At 44.5% G+C, this 23,111-nt stretch overlaps 1 protein-coding gene across 1 annotated transcript; it reads left to right on the forward strand.

Moving 5' to 3' along the window:
- The first annotated feature begins 8,208 nt into the window (after positions 1-8,208).
- Positions 8,209-15,640, forward strand: LOC125453589 (olfactory receptor 52P1-like). The gene is made up of 2 exons (XM_048533355.2): positions 8,209-9,145; positions 15,582-15,640. Exons 1-2 carry the CDS (start codon positions 8,209-8,211, stop codon positions 15,638-15,640), a joined length of 996 nt encoding a protein of 331 aa, XP_048389312.2.
- The last annotated feature ends 7,471 nt before the right edge of the window (positions 15,641-23,111 follow it).

Genomic DNA, 23,111 nt, shown 5'->3' on the forward strand with positions numbered 1-23,111 from the left:
TGCACTCAGTCTTAGCAGGAGGTCTGAATTCTTGCTTCTGTCCTTAAAGTCTCTCCATCATCATGAAATCTATCACATTGTTATATTCAACATAACAAAGTGTGGGGCTGGATGAACACAGCAGGCCAAGCAGCATCTTTAGGAGCACAAAAGCTGACATTTCCAGACCTAGACCCTTCGTTAGAAAAGGGGGAGGGTAAGAGGATTCTGAAATAAATGGGGAGAGAGGGGGAGGTGGACCGAAGATGGATAGAGGAGAAGATAGGTGGAGAGGTGAGTGCAGGTGGGGAAGTAGGGAGGGGATAGGTTAGCCTGGGGAGACGACAGGTTAAGGGGGCGGGATGAGGTTAGTAGGTAGGAAATGGAGGTGTGGCTTGAGGTAGGAGGAGGGGATAGGTGAGAGGAAGAACAGGTTAGGGAGGCAGGGACGAGCTGGGCTGGTTTTGGGATGCAGTGGGGGAAGGGGAGATTTTGAAGCTTGTGAAGTCCACATTGATACCATTGGCCCACAGGGTTCCCAAGCGGAATATGATTTGCTGTTCCTGCAACCTACGGGTGGCATCATTATGGCACTGCAGGAGGCCCAGGATGGACATGTCATCTAAGGAAGGGAGTGGGAGTTGAAATGGTTCATGACTGGGAGGTGCAGTTGTTTATTGCGAACCGAGCGTAGGTGTTTTACAAAGTGTTCCCCAAGCCTCCGCTTGGTTTCCCCGATGTAGAGGAAGCCATACTGGATAGAGCGGATACAGTATACCACATTGGCAGATGTGCAGGTGAACATCTGCTTGATGTGGCGAGTCTTCTTGGGGCCTGGGATGGGGGTGAGGGAGGAGGTGTGGGGGCAAGTGTAGCACTTCCTGCGGTTGCAGGGGAAGGTGCCGGGTGCGGTGGGGTTGGAGGGGAGTGTGGAGCGGACAAGGGAGTCGCGGAGAGAGTGGTCTCTCTGGAAGGCAGACAAGGGTGGGGTTGGAAAAATGTCTTTAGTGGTGGGGTCAGATTGTAGATGGCGGAAGTATCGGAGGAAGCTGCGTTGTATCCAGAGGTTGGTGGGGTGGTAGGTGAGGACTAGGTGGATTCTCTTTTGGCGGTTATTGTGGGGACAGGATGACTTTCCATTTCAAGCAGATGTTCACCTGCACATCCGCCAATGTGGTATACTGCATCCACTGTACCCGGTGCGGCTTCCTCTACATTGGGGAAACCAAGCGGAGGCTTGGGGAACGCTTTGCAGAACGCCTCCTCTCAGTTCGCAATAAACAACTGCACCTCCCAGTCGCGAACCATTTCAACGCCCCCTCCCATTCCTCAGACGACATGTCCATCCTGGGCCTCCTGCAGTGCCACAATGATGCCACCTGTAGGTTGCAGGAACAGCAACTCATATATTCAGTTTGGGAATCCTGCAGTCCAATGGTATCAAAGTGGATTTCACAAGCTTCAAAATCTCTCCTCCCCCCACTGCATCCCAAAACCAGCCCAGCTTGACCCCGCCTCCCTAACTTGTTCTTCCTCTCACCTATCCCCTCCTCCCACCTCAAGCCGCACCTCCATTTCATACCTACTAACCTCATCCTGCCCCCTTGACCTGTCCGTCTTCCCCGGGCTGACCTATCCCCTCCCTACCTCCCCACCTGTACTCTCCTCTCCACCTATCTTCTCCTCTATCCATCTTCGGTCCTCCTCCCCCTCTCTCTCTATTTATTTCAGAATTCTCTCCCCCCCTCGCCCCTTTTCTGATGAAGGGTCTAGGCCCGAAATGTCAGCTTTTGTGCTCTTAAGATGCTGCTTGGCCTGCTGTGTTCATCCAGCCCCACGCTTTGTTTTCTCAGATTCTCCAGCATCTGCAGATCCCATTATCTCTGATCACATTCTTCTGTTCATTTGTTATTCATTATGTATGTGAGGGTCACTGGCTGGGCCCAGCATTTGTTGCCTGTTCTTTGTTGCCCCTTGAGAATGTGAGAATGAGCTGCCTTCTTGAACTGCTGCAGTCTCCGTGCTGTGGGTTGACCCACAATGCCATTAGGGAGGTAATTCCAGGATTTTGACCCAGCAATAGTGAAGGAACAGTGATATATTTACAAGTCAAGATGGTGAGTGGCTTGGAGGGAAGAGAGGGGAACCTGCACCATCATTGTTGTAGCCTATTTGTTTGCAACTTTTTGCTCTTTAGCACATGGCTTGCCATCAATTTGTTACAGATCTGTGTTATGCAGGATGGAGAGGGGAATCCTTCTAACCAACTCAAACTCATACAGGAGGGTGTGGCTATTCAAATAGAAATAATGTGCACGGATATAGGGAAAAGACAGGAAATTGGCATTGGTTAATGAAACCAGTGCAGGCATGGTGGGCTAAATGGTCCCTTCTGCACTCTAATAATTCTGTAATTCAGTTAATAAACTAAGATTAAAATATTCCTCTCAACAGTGCCTTCAGCACTTCTAAACAGTATTTCAGTATATGTGAACACCTCTAATAATTTTACAATTATGAGAATTCAGGTCCCTTCAGAACAAGTGACCTGCTGGGACATAGCCCACAGGGTAACACACTACCTTAAATATACAGAGCTTGGTCAACAAGCTAAAGAGAAAGAAGAACATGGACCTGAAGTTTAATGAGTTTCCAGACACAATTCCTTTTGAATGATATTCTGTGTGCTAGGAAGTGTTACAGGTAACAAAATAATTTGATAGTTGTCCGAGCTCTCATTTCTCTCTCGCTGCCTTTTGCTGTTTCAGTGTATTCATGTTTCAGATGTAGGCTAACCTCTGGCAAGGCTAACACATGTTACCCATTCCAAAATGTTCGGCCAAGGCTTGAGGTGACTGAATAGCTGGCAGTGCCACTTCTCAGAGCTGTTTAGAGCCCCACAGATGTATTGAAAGAGGAAGTCATTTTATTAATAGCAGTGGAATGCTGGACTCTGTCCCAAGCATTAGGGACTTTCTGAGGTTTGTTTTCAATCTAATTGCAATAATACCCCTTGGACATTTAGTTCAGATCAAATATGCGGCGAAGTGTCTGAGAGGCAAAACTGTAATGACGCTACAAATTTAAGAAATAATTTACAAAGAAGTCCGACTCATTAGATCCAATCAACTGGGTGCAAAAATGATCTAGCTATCATCTGCCTACTTCTTCCCTATCTCTTTCTTAATTTATTTTGCAGGAAGTCAATTCTTTACCCAGAGAATGGTGATAATGTGGATCGCACTATCACAGGCAGTGGGTAAGGTGAACAGTGTCAATGTAATTACTTTAGAACCAAAAGAACTGCGGATGCTGTAAATCAGGAACAAAAACAAAGTTGCTGGAAAAGCTCAGCAGGTCTGGCAGCATCCGTGGAAGTTCTGAGGAAGGGTCACCGGACCTGAAACATTAACTCTTTCTTTTCCTCCACAGATGCTGCCAGACCTGCTGAGCTTTTCCAGCAACTTTGTTTTTTTTTCCTGATGTAATTACATTGCTGTGGGTCTGGAGTCATGTGTAGGCCAGGAGAAACATGCTCCGTTGGTGAGAGAGGAAGGAATAGAGGGACTTGCTGAAATTGTGAGAGGAAGAGGTTTAAGTGAAATGGTGAGAGGAAGAGGTTTAAGTGAAGCATGAGTAATTTAATTTATTGGTGGGATGTGGGCATTGCTGAACAAGTGAACATCACAAATTGCCCTTGAGAAATTGGGAGTTAGCTGCCTTTTTGAAAGGGTCTGTTTTGCTGTTGTATATTAATTTTCTTTGCTTTTTGTGCTTTCCACATTTAAATCCTGGTTATTAACTCATAGATGTCAACAGTCATATTTGGAGTTGGTGGGTGGTTTTAGAGCTGGATGTCATTCCTGCCACTAGCCCTCCCCCATTATTCAATTTGGCAATCAGGATTAATGCCCCTACCTTGCCCAAACATATTACAGGTAACGTATCCTAGAGAGGGACTTCAAGACAGAGACTTCTACATCAGAGGGTGCTAGAACTAGAGGCATAGCCTGAGAATTCAGGCCAGACAATTAATCTAACGTTCTGGGACATGGGTTCGAATCCCACCATGGCAGATGGTGGAATTTGAATTCATAAGTCTGGAATTAAAATTCTAACGATGACCATGAAACCATTGTTGATCATAAGGTAACAAATCCAGCTGGGTCACTGATGCTTTTTAGAGTAGGAAATGCTCATCCTTACCTCCAGACCCACAGCAAATTGGTTGGCACTCAAATGCCCTCTGGACAATTATGGATGGGCAACGAATGCTGGCCTAGCTAGTAATGCCCACATCCTGCGAATGAATGAATGATTTTAAAAAAAAGCTCATGCAGAAAAGATGTTAGGAAGTACTTCTACACACAAAGGGTGGTAGGGATTTGGAACTCTCTTCCACAAATGGCATTGGATGCTGGATCTGTTGTTAATTTTAAATCTAAGATGGATCAGTTTTTGTTAAGCAAAGATATTTAGGGATATGAGCTAAAATGCAGGTAAATGGAGTTATAGATGCCACAGGCAGCCATGATCCCATTGAATGGTGGAACAAGACTGTGAGATCAAATTCTTCTATTCCTATGTTCCTATGAGTGAGGCACTGAACCATTCCAGTTCCCAAGAGTTATTGACAAATGCTAAAAATAATGGGCTGAATTTTCCCAGACCCTGAACAACAATAGCGAGTCAGTTGTGAAAGTGTGCTGAGATCAGAAATAAAAAACAATGTCGAGAAGACAAGTCCAATTTGCTCCCAAGGTGAGTCTAGAATCTTGCTAGTGAACATTGAGGCCTATCTGCATGCAAATAACATCTCATTATTATCAATTTTTGCTTCTTTATTTATAGTTTTTTAATTCATCCTCACAGCAGAGAGAAACTAAAAAATTCCTGATATCGGAGTCCGAGAGGGTTACTGGTGGTTCCAGCTCATTGCTCACTTCTCTGAGCTTCCATTCCCAACATCTCTGTATATGGACCCCAGGCAGTGACTATCTACATTCCCTCCACCGTCCAAAGATGTTGCATTAGACACGCCACTCTACGTCATTTGTGGAGGTGGTGTTTAATCAAGAATAATCAGCAGAGTTTTGTTAAGAGGAGATCATGTCTGATCAACTTCATTAAATTTTTTGAAGAGGTGACCAGGGGTGTATATGGGGGCATTTGATAGGTCTTTTGATAAGGTGCCACATGATAGTGAAGGTAAGAGTCCATGGGATCCAAGGAAATTCAGCAAATTGGATCCAGAATTGGCCAAATGACAAGCAGAGGGTAATGGTTGAGCAGTGTTTTTTTTTCAGACTGGAAGACTGTCCAGTCGAGTCCAACATGGGTCAGTTTTGGGCCCCTACACTTTGAGGTTTATGCAAATGATTTAGACTGGAATATAAGAGGGTTGATCACTAAGTTTGCAGATGGTACAAATTGGTAGGGTGCTAAATATGAGGAGGATTAAAACGTTAGGAGGTTAGGTCAGAATGCAAAATGTCAGCAAAATGAGTCTCATGTGGGAAAATGAAAACTTTGTTCAATTTGAAAGAAAGAACAAAAGAACAGAATATTATTTAAATGGAGAAAAACTGCAGAAAGCTGGAAGATGTGTGGAGTGGACTGACGAAGCCCACAGCAGGACTGTGGCAGCAGAGAAGGAAAAAGTTGGACTCTCTTTGAGTTATCTTTCTTTACTTTTTATTTTATTTCAAATTAATTGTGAATGGCACCTAGGCATGGTGACAGTACACACTTTTCACTGTATCTGTACATGCAACAATAAATGGTTCAAGGGACTTGGAAGATTTGTATGTGAAACACAAAGCTAGCAGACAGGGGCAGCAGGTAATCAGGAAGGGTCATGGAAAGTTAGCCCTTATTTCAGGGGGTTTGGAATGTGAGACTGTGGAAGTCTCACTGTAACTGTACAAGGTGCTGGGGAGGCCACATCTGGAGCACTGTGAGCAGTTTTGCTTCCCCTTGTTTAAGGGAAGATTTCATTTCATTGGAGGCAGTTCAGAGAAAGTTTAGTATGATTATCCCTAGTAGGGAGGGATTGTCTCATGAGCAAAGGTTAAACAGGTTGGGGCTCTATTCGGTGGAGTTTAGAAGAATGAGAGGTGATCTCATTGAAACATACAAAATTCTTAAGGAGCTTGACAGTGTAAATGCTGAGAAGGTGTTTCTCCACTTGGGTGAGTTTAGGACCAGAGGCATAGTCAGTAAATAGGGGTGCTAATTTAAAAACTGAGATAAGGAGGAACTACTTATCTCAGAGGGTTGTTTGTGCCTGTTTGGAACTATTTACCACAGAGAGCTGTGGAGGCAGAGTCCTTGTGTATATTTAAGGCTGAGACAGATTCTCGATCAGTCGAGCATTCAAAGGCTTAGAGGGAAAGGTCAGGAAAGTGGATAAGAGGAATGTCGGATCAACCAAGACCCTATTGAACAGAGGCACAGGCTTGAGGAGCTGAATGACCAATTCCTGGTCCTTTTTATAATGGTCTTAAGATGCAGTTAGGCTGGTCAGATGGGATGATCTGTGGCAAGTGGAATGCAATCCAGATAAATGGTGAGGAAATGCACTTGGGCAGAACAAACAAGACAAGGGAATACCTGATTAATGATAGGACCCTGAAAAGTGCCAAAGATCAGAGAGACCTTGGTATGCATGTCCTCTACTCCCTTAAGGTATCAGGACAGATGGATAAAGTAGTGAAGAAGGTAATAGGATACCTGCTTTTATTAGTTGAGGCACAGTGTTCAAGAGTAGAAGGTTATGCTGAGACTGTATGAAATGTGGATTAGGCCACAGCTGGAGTATTGTGTGCAGTTCTGTATCTGCATAATAGGAGGGATGTGACTGTGCTGGAGAGGGTATGGAAGAGATTTACCAGGATGTTGCCTCATCTGGAGAGTTTCAGTTATGAAGATAGATTGGGATAAACTGGGATTGTTTTCCTTGGAGTAGGAGACAGGGAGAGGTGGGACATGATTGAGATCTGTAAAATTATGAGAAGCACAGTAAGGGTTGTCAGGAAGAAGTCTTTCCCCCTGAAGGAAGGATCATTGACCAGAGACGATAGATTTAAGTTAAGGGGCAGGGGGTTTGGAGGGAATGTAAGGAAAAAGCTTTTTCACCCAGAGGATGGTGGGGATCTGGAATTCACTGCCTGTGACAGTGGTAGAAGCAGGAAGCCTCCAGAATATTGAAGAAAATGCCAAGTGTTAGAAAAGGAGTTCAGAATATTTTTTTGTTTTTTGACCGATGCTGATGCAATGGGCCAAAGGGCCTTTCACTGTGCTGTAGATCTCTATGGCTCTACATTGTTATTATCATGGCCCTTCTCTAATGCACTTGGAATACAGGTCACACTTCAATGCTATACTTTGCTGACTGGCACCTTTTACCGCACTGCTGCCCCTCTTAGGGAGTGGCATTCATCATATGCATTGGAGCAGGCTGTATCTCAGGACTGTTTTAGTGCTCACTCCCTTTGCTTGGATGCTCAGAGCTTCTCTGTTTCCTTTGCCGTTTTGGACTTTACCATCTCATAATCATTCCTGTCAACTGCCTTGGGGCATTCGCTATGTCAAAGGACTATCCAACAGCAAGTAATTGTGCTTGTCTTGTTTTATTAGTTCCTTTTGGTTTGGTAATTCTACATCTGGCCGTTAGACCACAGGATGTAGGAGCAGAAGTAGGACATTCAGCCCATCGAGTCTGCTCCATCATTCAATGAGATTGCGGATGATCTGAGAATCCTTAGCTCTGAGAGAAGATATTCCTCCTCAACTTTGTCTTAAATGAGTGACCCTTTACTCTCAGCTGATCCCCACAGTGTGGAAAAAGGCCATTTGGCCCATCGAATCTGCACCGAACCACTGAAGAGTGTCCCACACGGACCCAGCCCCCTACTCTATCTCCATAACTCCAACTTTACCATGGCTGATCCACTGAAGCTGCACATCTGTGGACGTCTTTTGGATATTTTTTGGACCTTTGATGCTTCTTGGTCCTAAACTCTCCCACAAGGGGAAACAGCCCCTCACATCAACCCTATCAAGTCCCCTAAGAATCATGTGTGCTTCAATAAATTGGGGTTCAGTTTGTGAAAGGACAATAATTGTCACAGCTTTGCTAGCTTTGATACTCCTTCATTTCATTTGCAGCACCTCACCTTTATTTGGTCTCTGTCTCTGTGTATTCCAGATAGTTTGTGTGCATGGCTCATGGAGCACCCAAGGTACAACGGCTCCCTTTACAATGAATTCATCCTGCTCGGGTTTCCAGGATTTGAAGGGTCGGAACATCTCCTCTCTGCTCTGCTCCTCTTGGTCTACTTGACCACATTGATAGCAAACTTGGCCATTGTGCTGGTTATTGCCCCGGATCCCAGCATGCACCACCCCATGTACCTCCTCATTTGCTGCCTCTCAGTTGTCGATATCATTGTTAGCTCTGCTGTGGTCCCCAAGATGCTGCTAAGCTTTCTGTTTGACCTGAAAGCTGTCTCCTTGGCCAGCTGCCTGGCCCAGATGTTCCTCGTTCACTTTTGGTCCTCGGCGGAATCGACCCTCCTGTTGGCGATGGCCGTCGACCGCTTTGTGGCGATTTGTAACCCACTGCGATATGCTGCCATCGTGACTGGCACGGCTCTCCTCAAACTGGCCTTGTTTGCCCTCGTACGCAGTGGGCTCACAGTGACCACACTGGTTATACTAGCCTCCCCACTCCCGTTCTGCAGGACTAACCTCATTGCGCATTGTTACTGTGAGCACATGGCCCTCGTGAGGTTGGCCTGTGCTGACACGAGCCTGAACAGCACCTTGGGTTTGGTATTTGCCTTTGCGATCATTGGCTTTGACAGCGTATGTGTCCTCCTGTCCTACTGGAAGATAGTAACCGTTGTCCTAAAGATCAGCTCGGCAGATTCCCGACACAAGTTATTTCACACTTGCTGCACTCATTTGTTAGTGATCTCATTCTGCTACCTCACTGCCTTATTCTCCTTCTTAGCATACCGGGTGGGTCAGGTTCCCATGGGTATCCGTGTCCTGCTCTCTGTCATGTACCTTATATTGCCTCCGATGGCCAACCCCATCATTTATGGGATGAGGACCAGAGAAATCCGAGAGCGGCTACTGAAAAGGTTTCGGGGACGAGGGATAAAACCCCAAGCTCAGGAAGTGGCATCTGTACCCAGCTGAGAAGCAGACAGCTTCCACTCACTGATAAACTGGCTGAAACTTTTCATGGTAACTGCTGGTATCAGCCCAAACCACCATTCAAGCCAACAACCATCAATGGACTCCATCTAGTTGCTACAAAAAGGCTGCCAACATTATCAAACACCTCTCTCACCCGAGGGCTACTCTCTTCCAACATGGAGAAGATACAGAAGCTTAAATGCATGTACCATCAGGCTCAAGAACTGTTCCTTCCCTGCTGTTATTACATTGCTGAATGGACTCCTCTAATTTAAAATCTAACATTGATCTTCCTTTTGAGCATCTCCTGTGGAGTTGTAAACTTGTGTGCATCATTCTGTCTAAACGCCCTATGATCTATATGCCATTGTATGTTATGATCTTCCCATTATGCGTGCAAAACAGGACTTTAAACTGTACTTAGGTACAAGTGATAGCAATAAATCCAATCAAATCAATTACTTTTACTCCCACAGAATTACAGTTCCCATATTGAGGTTATATATAGTTCTGTGACTGGACAGTAATCCTCTGAGAAAGAATCATTCCGGACTCAAAACCTTAACTCTGTTTCTTTCTGTCCATTGCTGCTGCCAGATCTGCTGGGGCTCTCGGTTTTTACTTCAGATTCCCGGCATGTGAAATAGTTTGCTTTTACTTGCTAAACTATCCCAAGTCTGCTAACAGCTACACGAACGACTAATTTGAGATCATGAATCAAATCTATAATTTGGCTCTTCAAACTACAGAATTGTTACATCGCAGAAAGGGGCCATTCAGCCCACCATTCTACTACAGTTCTATTACCTAGTGTCCATCACCTGCCTTTTTCCCATATCCCTACCTTCCATTTCTATCCAAATAACCATCCAATGCCCATCTCGATTATCTCAGTGAATCTGCCTCTGCCACATTTCCAGGAAGTGCATTCCATACCTGAACTATTAGTATTAAAAGATTTTCTTCTCACAGTACACTTGCAAATCACTTTAAATCTATGCTCTCTCATGCGTTTTTGTTTTAACAAACAGGGATAGATGCTCCTTATCTACTCTATCCAGCTTGTTCATAGTTTTGTAAACCTCTCTCAAATCTGCACTCTGCTGCCTTCTATTCCAGGAGAGCAGTTCCTTTGTTTTCAATCTATTCTCGCAGCTGAAATTTTTCACCCCTGAAACCATTCTCGTTAATCGTTTCTGCGCTCTCTCCAATACACTCATATTTTCACCCACAACTGCACACACCCTTCCAATGGTGGGTTTGTGATGCTGAGCAACGTCAACAGGACGGGTTCAATTCCCGCACCAGCTGTGATCCCCGTGAAGGCTCCCAACTTCCTAACCTCATCCCTTGCCTGGAGTGTGGTGAACCTCAGGTTAAACTCACCGTCTTTCTCTAATGAGGGGGAAACCCCTCTGTGATGGGGGTGACTTTATTTTTTACACAGTCTTCCAGCTGAGGTCTAACAAACAAGTTCAACCTCACCTCCTTGCTCCTGTACTATATTCATACTAATAAGAGATCACTCCATGTCTTATTAGCCACCCTCTCCACCTGCCCTGCTGCCTTCAAGAATCATATATATTTTCTGATAGTGACATTCAGTCAAATATAGGCATACGTTTTCTACAAAAACAGTGATATGTTCAGATCCGGCATTTAGTTTTAATTATTTGGAAGCTTCGGGGAACCCATAGTTTCCCATAGTTTTCTCCATGGTAACACCTCAGCCAACTGCCAACCAATCAGCATGCTTTACCCTTTAACATACAATTGATATTCTTGCATTTCATCCTAGAAGAAATTGTTCAGCAACCCGTCTGTCTCTTCATAGAGTCATACAGCACAGAAACAGACCCTTTGGTCCATGCTGAACATAATCCCAAACTAAACTAGTCCCATCTGCCTACTCCTGGCCCGTATCCCTCCAAACTTTTCATAATCATGTACTTATCCAAATGTCTTTTAAATGTTGCAACTGTAGCCACATCCATTACTTACTCTGGCAGTTCATTCCACACACAAACCAGTCTGTGCCCACGTCCACCACTTCTTCAGGAAGTTCATTCCACACACAAACAACTCGTTGTGTAAAGAATTTGCACCTCAAGTATTTTTGAAATGTCTCTCTTCTCACCTTAAAAATGTTTTGAAATCCCCCATCCTAGGGAAAAAGTCAACTACTATTAACTCTATGTATACCCCTTGCTACTTTATGAACTTTTATAAGATCGCCTCTCAACCTCCTAAATTTGTCCCAGCCTATGCGTGGTATGGTGGCTCAGTGATTAGCACTGCTGCCTCACAGAGCTAGGGATCCAGGTTCAATTCCACCCTGGGTGACTGTCTGTGTGGAACATAGAACATGACAGCGCAGCATAGGCCCTTCGGCCCTCAATGTTGCGCTGACCTGTGAAACCAATCTGAAGCCCATCTAGCCTACACTATTCCATTACCTTCCATATGTTTATCCAATGATTGAGTTTGTACATTCTCCCTGTGTCTTTGTCATAGAACTTGGAACATTACTGCACAGTACAGGCCCTTCGGCCCTCGATGTTGTGTCGACCTGTCATACCGATCTCAAGCCCATCTAACCTACACTATTCCATGTACGTCCATATGCTTATCTAATGACGACTTAAATGTACCTAAAGTTGGCGAATCTACTACCATTGCGGGCAAAGCGTTCCATTCTCTTACTACTCTCTGAGTAAAGAAACTACCTCTGACATCTGTCCTATATCTTTCAATCCTCAATTTAAAGCTATGCCCCCTCGTGCTCACCGTCACCATCCTAGGAAAAAGGCTCTCCCTATCCACCCTATCTAACCCTATGATTATTTTATAAGTTTCAATTAAGTCACCTCGCAACTTTCTTCTCTCTAATGAAAACAGCCTCAAGTCCCTCAGCCTTTCCTTGTAAGACCTTCCCTCCATACCAGGCAACATCCTAGTAAATCTCCTCTGCACCCTTTCCAAAGCTTCCACATCCTCCTTATAATGCGGTGACCAGAACTGTACACAATACTCCAAGTGCGGCCGCACCAGAGTTTTGTACAGCTTCACCATAACCTCTTGGTTCCGGAACTCGATCCCTCTATTAATAAAAGCTAAAACACTGTATGCCTCCTTAACAGCCCTGTCAACCTGGGTGGCAACTTTCAAGGATCTGTGTACATGAACACCGAGATCTCTCTGCTCATCAACACTACTAAGAATCTTACCATTAGCCCTGTACTTTGCCTTCCGGTTACTCCTACCAAAGTGCATCACCTCACACTTGTCTGCATTAAACTCCATTTGCCACCTCTCAGCCCAGCTCTGCAGCTTATCGATGTCAGTTTCCTCCCACAGTCCAAGGATATGCAGGGTAGGTGGATTGGCCAAGCTAAACTGTCCATAGTGCCCAGGGATGTTTAGTTTAGGTGGGTTAGACATGCAAAATGTTCCTCCAGTTCCATACTGTGCTGCCTCTAATTTCAGCATCTGCAGATCTTGCTATGTACTGTTGACCTGATACTCCTCAACTCCGTTTTCCCGCCTATTCCCCGTAATCTTCAATTCCCTTACTGATTAAAGATCTGTCTATCTCAACTTTAAATATACTGAACAATCCAGGCTTGACAGCCCTCTGTGATAACGAATTGCACAGATTCACGTTCATCTAAAAGAAGAAATTCCTCCCCATCTCAGTCTTAAATGGGCAACGTATTATTGTAAGGTTATGCCCTCTAGTTCTAGACTCTCCCACAAGTGGAAACAATCTCTCCACATTTGCTCTGTTAAATATCTAAGAATCTTGTATATTTCAGTCCTCTGAATTCTAAAGTTCTAAACTAACAATTGCAGTGCTAGTGGCTGTGCTGAACTTGGTTCATATTATTAAACTGGAGAGAGTTCAGAAGACAATTACCAGGATGCTGCTGGGTATGGAAGGTTTGAGTTATAAAGAAAGCCTGGATAGAATCATCATAGAATCCCTACAGTATGGAAACAGGCCATTCGGCCCAACAATTCCACACTGCCCCTCTGAAGAGCATCTCACCCAGACCCATTCCCTGACCTGAAACATCAACTTCCCTGCTCCTCTGATGCTACCTGTCCTGCTGTGATCCTCCAACTTCACATTGCTTTGTCTCAAATTAGCCATGGTCGCATTGAATGGTGGAGAAGACTCGATGGGCTGAATGGCCAGCTTCTGCTCCTAAGGCTATGGTCTTATGTTTTTGTAAGTACTGACCTAGCCAGAGACACCCACTTCCCAAGAATTGATCAAAAATGCTTTGTCTTAAGCAATTTATTTGAATCGCCCATCAATTTTATATAAAAAAAATCATTTGGAACTGTGTTAGAACACCATGAACAGCACAGTTTGTTACACCTTGCCAGATTGAAAAGAGCCGGGAGCTTCCATCAAAACAGCTCTGTACTCCTGCAATATCTGTTTTCTCTCAGCAGGGGGCAACGTTTTTACAGTAATTGTTTTCAGTTCAACCCTCTCAGAGTAAAGAACTCACAGCTACCAGAAAATAACTAACTTTCCCTTATAATTTACTTGTACACTAAATATTTACGGTTGTGCAATCCTTCAATAATTTAAAACATATTTTAATTTTAATGATTGTTCATAAGTAGGTTATGCATCATAATTAAAAATCAGAAGAACTGCAGATGCTGTAAATCAGGAACAAAAATAGAAGTTGCTGGAAAAGCTCGGCAGGCCTGGCAGCATCTGTGAAGGAAAAAAGTCAGCGTTAACGTTTTGGATCTGGTGACCCTTCCTCTGGACTGACTGGACCTGAAACATTAACTCCATTTTTTGCTTCACACACGTTGCCACACCTGCTAAACTTTTCCAGCAACTTCTGTTTATGAATCATAATTGCCTGTTTATTTTTATCACCCTCACAATTCAGCACTTAATGCCAGGGTAATTTCTCAACAAGCTAATTGTCTCTCTGTCTGCCTATCTATCTAGCTAATACTTTATCTGTCATTCTCACTCCATCCTTTTCTCACTTTCTCTTGCTGGATAATCTAATTTGCATTCATATTGCATCTTTAATCAAGTAAACCATCCCAATATGCTTTATCATTGGTGTTACCCTGAGGCTTGATAGTGAGCTAGGTAAGCGGATATTGGAGCTAATGACTTAAATCTTGGTCAAAGTGGTAGATTTTCAGTAGTATCTTCAAGGAAGTGGAGAGTTGTCCGGGGACAGAGGAGGATAGGGAGGATGTTCCAGAGCTTTGAGCAACTGAATGCATGTCCCCTGATGGTTGGAAGTCGAATTTGAGGGAGATATGAAAGACTAGAATTCAAACAATACAGATGGCTCAGAGGTTAATAGGCCTGGATGAGGTCAGACAGTTAGAGAAGGGTAAGCAATGTAGCGATGTGACAACAGTTATAAGAAATGAAGGCTGTAGAAGCAGAAAAAACAGAAAGCGCTGGGAAAACTCAGTAGGCCTGGCAGTATCTGTGGAAAGAGAAGCAGACTTAATGCTTTGAGTGACCCTTCTTCAGGTTTTTGTTTTATTTTACGGCTGAAGAAGAGCTCTGGAGTCAAATCATACCAGACTTGAAATGTTAACTCTGTTTCTGTCTCCACAGATGTGGAGATGTGGAGGTGTCAGTGTTGGACTGAGGTAGACAAATTCAGAAGTCACATGACACCAGGTTATAGTCCCACAGGTTTATTTGAAAACACACAAACTTTCTGAGTGCTGCTCCTTCGTCAGGTGAATTAGAGGGAGTCAGACAAATTCTGTGCCTGTGCACTTCCATCCACCTCACCTGATGAAGGAGCAGTGCTCCAAAAGCTTGTAATTTCAAACGTATTGGACTACAACCTGCTGTCCTGTGACTTCTGACTCTCTCCACAGATGCTGTCAGACCTGCTGAGTTTCACCAGCAATTTCTGTTTTTGTTTAAGAAATGAATGCATTGCTTAACATGGAAGCAAAATAGCTAGTGAGTTCTGGGTTGATGGAACTTGAAGCAAGTTAAGAACAATAGATTTCTGCCTTGATCAGAAGGAATGTGGGTGACTGGCCTGGAGTTCATTTGAATAATTACATCTGTGGGTAAAAAATGCCTTGAGGAGAGTTTCAGCAGCTGTGTTCCATGATTCTGGGTGAATTTACATGACTTTGGAACAGTGAGGCGGAGCTGTGAGCACAATGGTGTGATCATAAAATGTGAGGCTGGATGAACACAGCAGGGCCAGCAGCATCTCAGGAGCACAAAAGCCGACGTTTTGGGCCTGAACCCTTCATCAGAGAGGGTGTGATTGTTGTGTTTGTAATCCAGTCACAAGGAAGTGGGATTAAATCCCACCAGGAGATCGAGTGGAATTTAAATTCAATTTAGTGATTAAAATATTTAGATTTCAAAGTCAGCATCAGAATTGATAATAAACACTGTTTTGCTCTCTACAGGAGCTGCTAAGCCTGCTGAGTTTCTCCACAACTTTGTGCTATTGTACCATTAGAATTAACTTCATTGTTAAAAATCTATGTGTTCATTCCTCCTTTAGGGAAGGAAATCTGTTGTTCTTCTGTGGTTTGTGTGAAACTCCAGACGAATAAAGTCTGAAATGGCCTAGAAAGGTAATAACAGATAATAAGACATAGGAACATAAGTGGTCTATCCACTCTGATAACCCTCAACTCTATTTTCCTGCCTTTTCCCATTAACCTTCGACCCCCTTACTAATTAACAATCTGTCTCTCTCAGCCTTGAGTACTCGCAATGACCCAACCTCTACAGACCTCTGTGGTAAAGAATTCTACCAATTCACTATCCTCTGAGAGAAGAAATTCCTCCTCATCTCTGTCTTAAATGTGTGGCTCCTTATTCTGAGATTTTTCCCTCTGGTCCTAGACTCCACCACAAGGAGAAACAGTCTCTCTACATCTACCCTGTCAAGTCCCTGTAGAATCTTGTACATTTCAATAAGATCACCTCTCATTCTTCTGCACTTCGTTGAGTATAGATAACGACAAACCAGCTAGCGCTGATTTGATTTCATTTCATTTGGTGTTGTCCCGTGTCCCAAGATAGAATGAAAAGCATTGTTTTGCATGCTATACATGCAATTTATACCATACAAAGTGCAAAGTGCACCAGGGCAGCAGGACAGAGTGCAGAATACAGTGTTTCAGATGCAGAGAAGGTGCAGACAGAGATCAGAATTAGCATTTGAGAGGTCTGTTCAAAAGCCTGATATCAGCAGGGAAGAAGCTGTTCCTAAATCCATATATTCAATTTTTAAAATATCTTTTGCTCAATAGAAAAGGGTGAAAGTGAGCATAACTAGGGTGGGAGGGGTCTTTAATTGTGTTGGTTACATTCCCAAGGCATGGAAAGTATAGATGCGATCAATGGATGGAAGGCTGGTTTGTGTGTTGGACTGGGCTGTGTTCGAGACTCTCTGTAGTTTCTTATGCTGTTGGGAAGCGCAGTTGCCGTACCACGCTGTGATACATCCAGATTGTATGCTTTCTATGGTGCTTCTATAAAACTTGGTAAGAGTCTTTATGGACATGCCGAATTTTCTTAGCCTCCTGAGGAAGAAGAGATGTTTTAGATTAATTAGATTAGATTCCCTACAGTGTGGAAACAGGCCCTTCAGCCCAGCAAGTCCACACCACCCCTTGAAGCATCCCACCCAGACCCATCCCCCTGTAACCCACACACCCTGAACACTACGGGCAATTTAGCATGGCCGATCCACCTAGCCTGCATATCTTTGGACTGTGGGAGGAAATTGGAGCACCCGGAGGAAACCCACGCAGACACGGGGAGAATGTGCAAACTTCACATGTTGTTGTGCTTTCTTGCCCATCTTGTCGACATGGATGGGCGAAGTTAGATTGTTGGTGATCTTCACTCCCAGGAACGCGATGCTCTTGATTATCCCCACCTCCGCAGAGTGCCTTCCACCCTGCCTCTTGAAGTCAATGGCCAGCTGTTTTGTTGAAATTGAGGGAGAGATTGTTGTCTTTACACCATGCCACTGAGCTCTCCATCTCTCTCCTGTGTTCTGTCTCTTCATTCGAGATCTGACCAATAACAGTGGCATTGTTAGCAAACTTGTAAATGCAGTAGGCATGGAATTTGTTCACACCATCATGAGCGTACAGGGAGTATGGTAGGGGGCTGAGTATGCAGCCTTGCGGGCCACCATTGTTGAGGATTATGGTCGAGGAGGTATCATCACCTATTCTTAGTGATTGCAGTCCATGGGTCAGGTAGTCACTTACAGAAGGTGAGCCGAGACTTGGGTCGTTGGAGTTTAGAGAGGAGTTTGTTTGGAATTATAGTGTTGAAGGCAGGGCTGTAGCAAATAAGTAGATGCCAGATGTAGTTGCCATTGTTATCCAGATGATCCAAGAATGAGTATATGGCCAAGGAGCTGGTGCCTACTGTAGGCTTGTTACGCCAGTAGGTAATTGCAAAGGGTCAAGGCAGGCTGGGAATCTCCAGGTGATGTGAGCCATGACTAACCTCCCAAAGCACTTCATTATTATGGAAGTCAGAGCCACTCGCTGGTCATTGAGGCACGCTACATGATTTTTCTTTGGCACGGGGACGATGGTGGTCTTCTTAAAGCAGATGGGGGCTTCAGATCATAGTTAGGAGAGGTTAAAGATTTCTGTGAATACTCCTGCCAGTAGGTTCCCACAGGATCTGAATGCACAGCCAGGAACTCCATCTGGGCCTGTCATTTTCCTTGGTCTCACCCTCAGGATGGCTGATCTAACGTCAGCGGCAGTGGCTGTGGTCACCGGTATATCTAAGGCTGTTGGAGCAGGTGTCATCATTTCACTGACGTTCTATTCAAAGCGAGTGTAGAATGCATTAAGTTTGTTGTGTAGGAATGTACTGTTGCCCACGATTCTGTTTGACTTTGCTTTGTAGCCCATTATATCGTGTAAATTGCCTGTCTCCCACGATGAATTTAAAAAAGTGATAAAAACCTTTGATATAGTCGCCTTCAGTTTAGGCATGGGAGCCACGAAATCCACCACTTGAAACACAATGCAGTGCTCAGACAACATGCTGCAGTGCTGCTAGCTCTGATGAAGGGTCTAGGCCTGAAACGTCAGCTTTTATGCTCCTGAGATGCTGCTTGGCCTGCTGTGTTCATCCAGCTCCACACTTTGTTATCTTGGCTCACAAATGACCATTAGGGAAGGAAACTGCCATCGTTACCTAGTCTGGCCTACATGTGACTCCAGACCTCACAGCAGCTCAGAAGTTAGGAATACTGCAGCGAGTAACTCACTTCCTACCTGCCCAAAGCCTGTACACCATCTACAAGGCACAAGTCAGGAGTGTGATGGAATACTCCCCACTTGCCTGGATGGGTGCAGCCCCAACAACACTCAAGGCAATTTTGGTCTCATTTTCTGGGGAAGGATGCTTTTACTCTTGAAGGAGTGTAGCGAAAGTTTACCAGGCTGATTCTGGGGATGGTAGGCTGACATATGAGGAGAGATTGACTAAGTTGTGATTGTTTTTGCTAGAGTCCAGACAAATGAGGGGAGATCTCATAGAGACTTGTAAAATTCTAACAGAACTGGAGAGGGTAAATGCAGGGAGGATGTTTCTGATGGTTGGTGTGTCCAGAAATCGGGGTAACAGTATGAGAATTCTGGGTAGACGATTTAGGACTGAGATGAGGCGACATTTCTTTACTTAAAGAGTGGTGAGCCTGTGGAATTCATTGCCACAGGAAGTAGTTGATGCCAAAGCAGTGAAAGCATTCAAGACGCAACTAGATATAGCACTTGGGGTGAATGGGATCAAAAATTATGGGGATAAAGCAGGATAAAGCTCTAGAGTTGGATGATCAGCCATGATTGTGAAGAATGGCAGAACAGGTTCAAAGGGCTAAATGGCCCCCTCCTGCTCCTATTTTCTATGTTGAAATCCAGGATAAAGCAGCTGCTTGATTGGCACCACATCCACAAGCATCCACTCCCTCTACCACTAACATTCGGTAGCAGCAGTGTGTACTATCCACAAGATGCACTTCATGAATTCACCAAAGGTCCTTTGAAAGCACATTCCAAACCCATGACCACTTCCACCTCAAAGGACAAAGGCAGAAGATACAGGGGAACACCGCCAACTTCAAGTTCCCCTCCAAGCCTTTCACCATGCTGACTTGGAAATATATCACCATTCTTTCAGTGTCTCTTCGTCAAAATCCTGGAATTCCTGCCCTAATGGAATTGTGGGTCTACCTAAGGCACACGGACTGCAGCGGTTCAAGAAGGCAGCTCACCACCACCTTCTCAAGGACAGCAATGGGCAATAAACTCTTGTCTGCCAGTGATGCCAACATCCCACAAATCAAAACAAATATAGGAGCAGAATCAGGCTGTTTGGACCATTAAGTCTGCTCTGCCATTTCATCCTGGCTGATATGTTTCTCAACCCCAATCTCCTGCCTTCTTCCTGTAACTCTTTATCGCTTTACTAATCAAGAGCCTATCTATCTTCATCTTGCATACACTCAATGACTTGGTCTCCACAGTCTTTTGCGGCAATGACTTCCACAGATTTACCACCCTCTGATTGAAGAAATTCCTTCTCCTTTCAGTTCTGAAGGGTCGTCCCTTCGCTCTGACGCTATGCCTCTGTGTCCTACTCTCACTGGTGGAAACATCTTCTCCACGTCCATTCTATCTAGACCTCTCAGTATTCTGTAACTTTCAATGAGATCCCCCCTCATCCATTTAAACTCCATCAAATACAGACTCAGAATCCTCAACTACTCCTCATGTGACAAGCCATTCATCCCCAGGATCGTTCTAGTAAACTTCCACCAGACCATCTCCAAGGCCAGCACATCCTTCCCTAGATATGGGACCTATTTCAAAGTTGGAAGGTTGGGAGAAGGGGATGCAGACCCCTAAGACCTTTTCAGAATAGGAATGAAGTGGAGTGGGGAAGGTTGGGAGGTAACAGGAGATGTTCTGTATTCTTGTTTAAGTGGTTGAAAACCTTCCTGCTGCAGGACCCAGTCCTTGAGATTGTGTTGTTTATTTCTACATTCCAAAAAAGATCCGATGAATTAAAGCTGTTTGTCAGCTGCAGTTTCAGTCAAACAAAGAACAAAACATTTGTACAGCACAGGACTAGGCCCTTTAGCCCTCCAAACCTGTGCTCTGACTAAACTAAAAAAACAAACCTGCTGCCCTTATTCGGTCTGAATCTCTCTATTCCCTTCCTATTCATGTAACCAACCAGATGCCTATTAAATGTTACCAATGTAATGAAATGTGAGGCTGGATGAACACAGCAGGCCCAGCAGCATCTCAGGAGCACAAAAGCTGACGTTTCGGGCCTAGACCCTTCATCAGATGAAGGGTCTAGGCCCGAAACGTCAGCTTTTGTGCTCCTGAGATGCTGCTGGGCCTGCTGTGTTCATCCAGCCTCACATTTCATTATCTTGGATTCTCCAGCATCTGCAGTTCCCATTATCACAAATGTTACCAATGTGCCTGCTTTCACCAGCTCCTCTGGTAGTGTATTCCAGGTTCCTAACTATTCTCTGCGTGACAAAATTTCTTTGTACATCTCCCTTAAACTTTTGCACTCTCACCTTGAACATGCGCTCCCTTGTAATTGAAACTTCAACCCAGGGAAAAAGCCTCTGACTATCCATCCTATCTATGCCTTTCATAATTTTGAAGCCCTCTGTCAGCTCCCCTCTGAACTGCTGTCTTTCCCGTGAGCTCCAGTCAGAACTCCTTATGGCTCAGAGCCCATGAGCCCAAAATCCCAGCTTGCAACATCTCACTTTGAGATGTCTTGCTGTAAGGCACCATCTGAATTTCTATGGGCCCCCATGAACTTTGGAGAGGTGGGGTTTATGGGGGGAGGTTTGAGGTGGGACGTCAGATAGGAGACTCTCACCAAGGTCAAAAACAGAAATTGCTGGAAAAGCTCAGCTGGTCCATAAGACCATAAGACATAGAAGTGAAAGTAAGGCCATTTGGGCCATCAAGTCCACTCCGCCATTTAAATCATGGCTGATGGGCATTTCAACTCCACTTCCCTGCACTCTCCCCGTAGCCCTTAATTCCTTCTGAGATCAAGAATTTGTCGATCTCTGCCTTGAAGGCATCCAACATCCCGGCCTTTGCACAGGTCTGGTGGCATCTGTTGGGAGAAATCAGAGTTAACATTTCAGGTCGATGACCATTCCTTAGAACTCATCAGGGGAGAGATGAAAAGTCCTGAGAACTGTATTTCAAACCTGTGACCTCAAGTGTTGACCTTTTCAGCCTGATGTGTGACAGGGAGGCAACTGTGCTTGTGCTAGGAGCAGAAAATCCTGACTTCCTTCTACCCAATATTTCATGGCAGAATCATGCAGTTTCTCTGGTCCAGAGAATCGGGCAAGCAGTCTGATCAATCAGGGACTGTGATGCAGGGAAGAGTGGAGAGAATTGGCGGAGGTTTGGAGTCGCGTGTTATCTCTGCATATATCGCGGGGAACGCTCTGCCTTTCCAATGAAGCCACTGAGGGACAGCATTATGCGTATTTTTCATTCACTGGGAAAAGGCATCATTGCCATGGCCAGCATTGACCGTCCATCCCTGACCGCTAAGAAGGCAGTTATGTGTCAACCACATTGGCGTGGGTCTGGCATCACTCAACTCAAGGACAGTTAGGGATGCGCAAAAAGTGTTGGCCTTCCCAGCAACACCCTCATGAAATAATTAAAAGGAGAAACCATGCATCTATTGAGAATTGGAATCAAGCCTGTTTGGTTGACATTCAAGATTCATCCAGTTAGGTCATAAAAGTGTCATTTGTTTTCAGTTGGTGTAGGAAAACCGCAGTTGCAAGGATGCACATTCATGGGATGTGTATATCACTGGTTGGGCTGGTACTTATTGTCAACCACTGGATTGCCTGATGGCTATTGTGGTGAGCTGGCATCTTAAACCATTGCAGTCAGTGTGGGTACAAGACAACAATAGCAGGGGAATGGGGATAGGGGATTTGTTTGCAATCAATCAAGTCTTTTGGCAAATTTTCTGGAATATATCCAACTCTCTCTCTCTCTATCTATCTATCTACTTATCTATCCTTCATTAATATTGTTGTATTCCTTAAAGATTAATTCGATGCATGCACTATATTTGAGCGATGGTGGCCTTTTCCTAACTTAGATTCACCATTTGGGAATGCAGCGTAAGTTAATTGTGGTCTCTCGCGCTTTATACTTCCCCAGTCCATTTTGATGTGTGTGGGTAGGGGATGGAGTGGATGTGTGAGACGAGGGTAGTTTACAGTAATACACTCAGAGTGAATCTAAACCCCGGGACGGTTGCCATGTTGGACATCAATATTTGGAAAGCAATAAACTTCTATTTGTTTGCAATCTGTAGATCCATGTCTGCGGATTAGTCAAGCAGCTAATTTTATCTTAAGCATTTCACATAGACTGGTGGAGAATAGTTTGAAAGGCTTATGCAATGCACTGACAGTGTCCCTGCCTCTGTGCAAGTGGCTCAATGTCAAGTCTGACTTGCCTTAAAACAGTCAAGGATTTTGCTTCCTGTGCTAATAGCTTCTGAGAAATAGAGTTCCAAAGACTCAAGGCCCTGAGAAAGAGGAAAAAAATATTTTCCTCATTCTGTTTGAATGGGTGACCTTTGGTGTTGAGACAGTGACCATTAGATTCTCCCACAAAGGGAACCATCCTTTCCACCTCCATCAAGATGATCAGAGGATTAGATAAGATGGACAGTGAGAGTCTTTTTCCGAGGATGATGACATCAGCGTGTACAAGGGGGCATAGCTACAAATTGAGTGGTGATGGATTTAAGACAGATGTCAGAGGCAGGTTCTTTACTCAGAGAGTGGTAAGGGCGTGGAACGCCCTGCCTG

The sequence above is a fragment of the Stegostoma tigrinum genome, chromosome 6, assembly GCF_030684315.1.
Source record: "Stegostoma tigrinum isolate sSteTig4 chromosome 6, sSteTig4.hap1, whole genome shotgun sequence".
In the NCBI taxonomy this organism is placed as follows: Eukaryota; Metazoa; Chordata; class Chondrichthyes; order Orectolobiformes; family Stegostomatidae; genus Stegostoma; species Stegostoma tigrinum.

Bases quoted from the DNA above. Each gene is read 5' to 3' on its own strand.
- LOC125453589 (XM_048533355.2), top strand. From the start codon at position 8,209: ATGGAGCACCCAAGGTACAACGGCTCCCTTTACAATGAATTCATCCTG. The intron at 9,146-15,581 runs TAAAACCCCAAG...AATATTTAGATT, and splicing joins AAGGTTTCGGGGACGAGGGA to TCAAAGTCAGCATCAGAATT.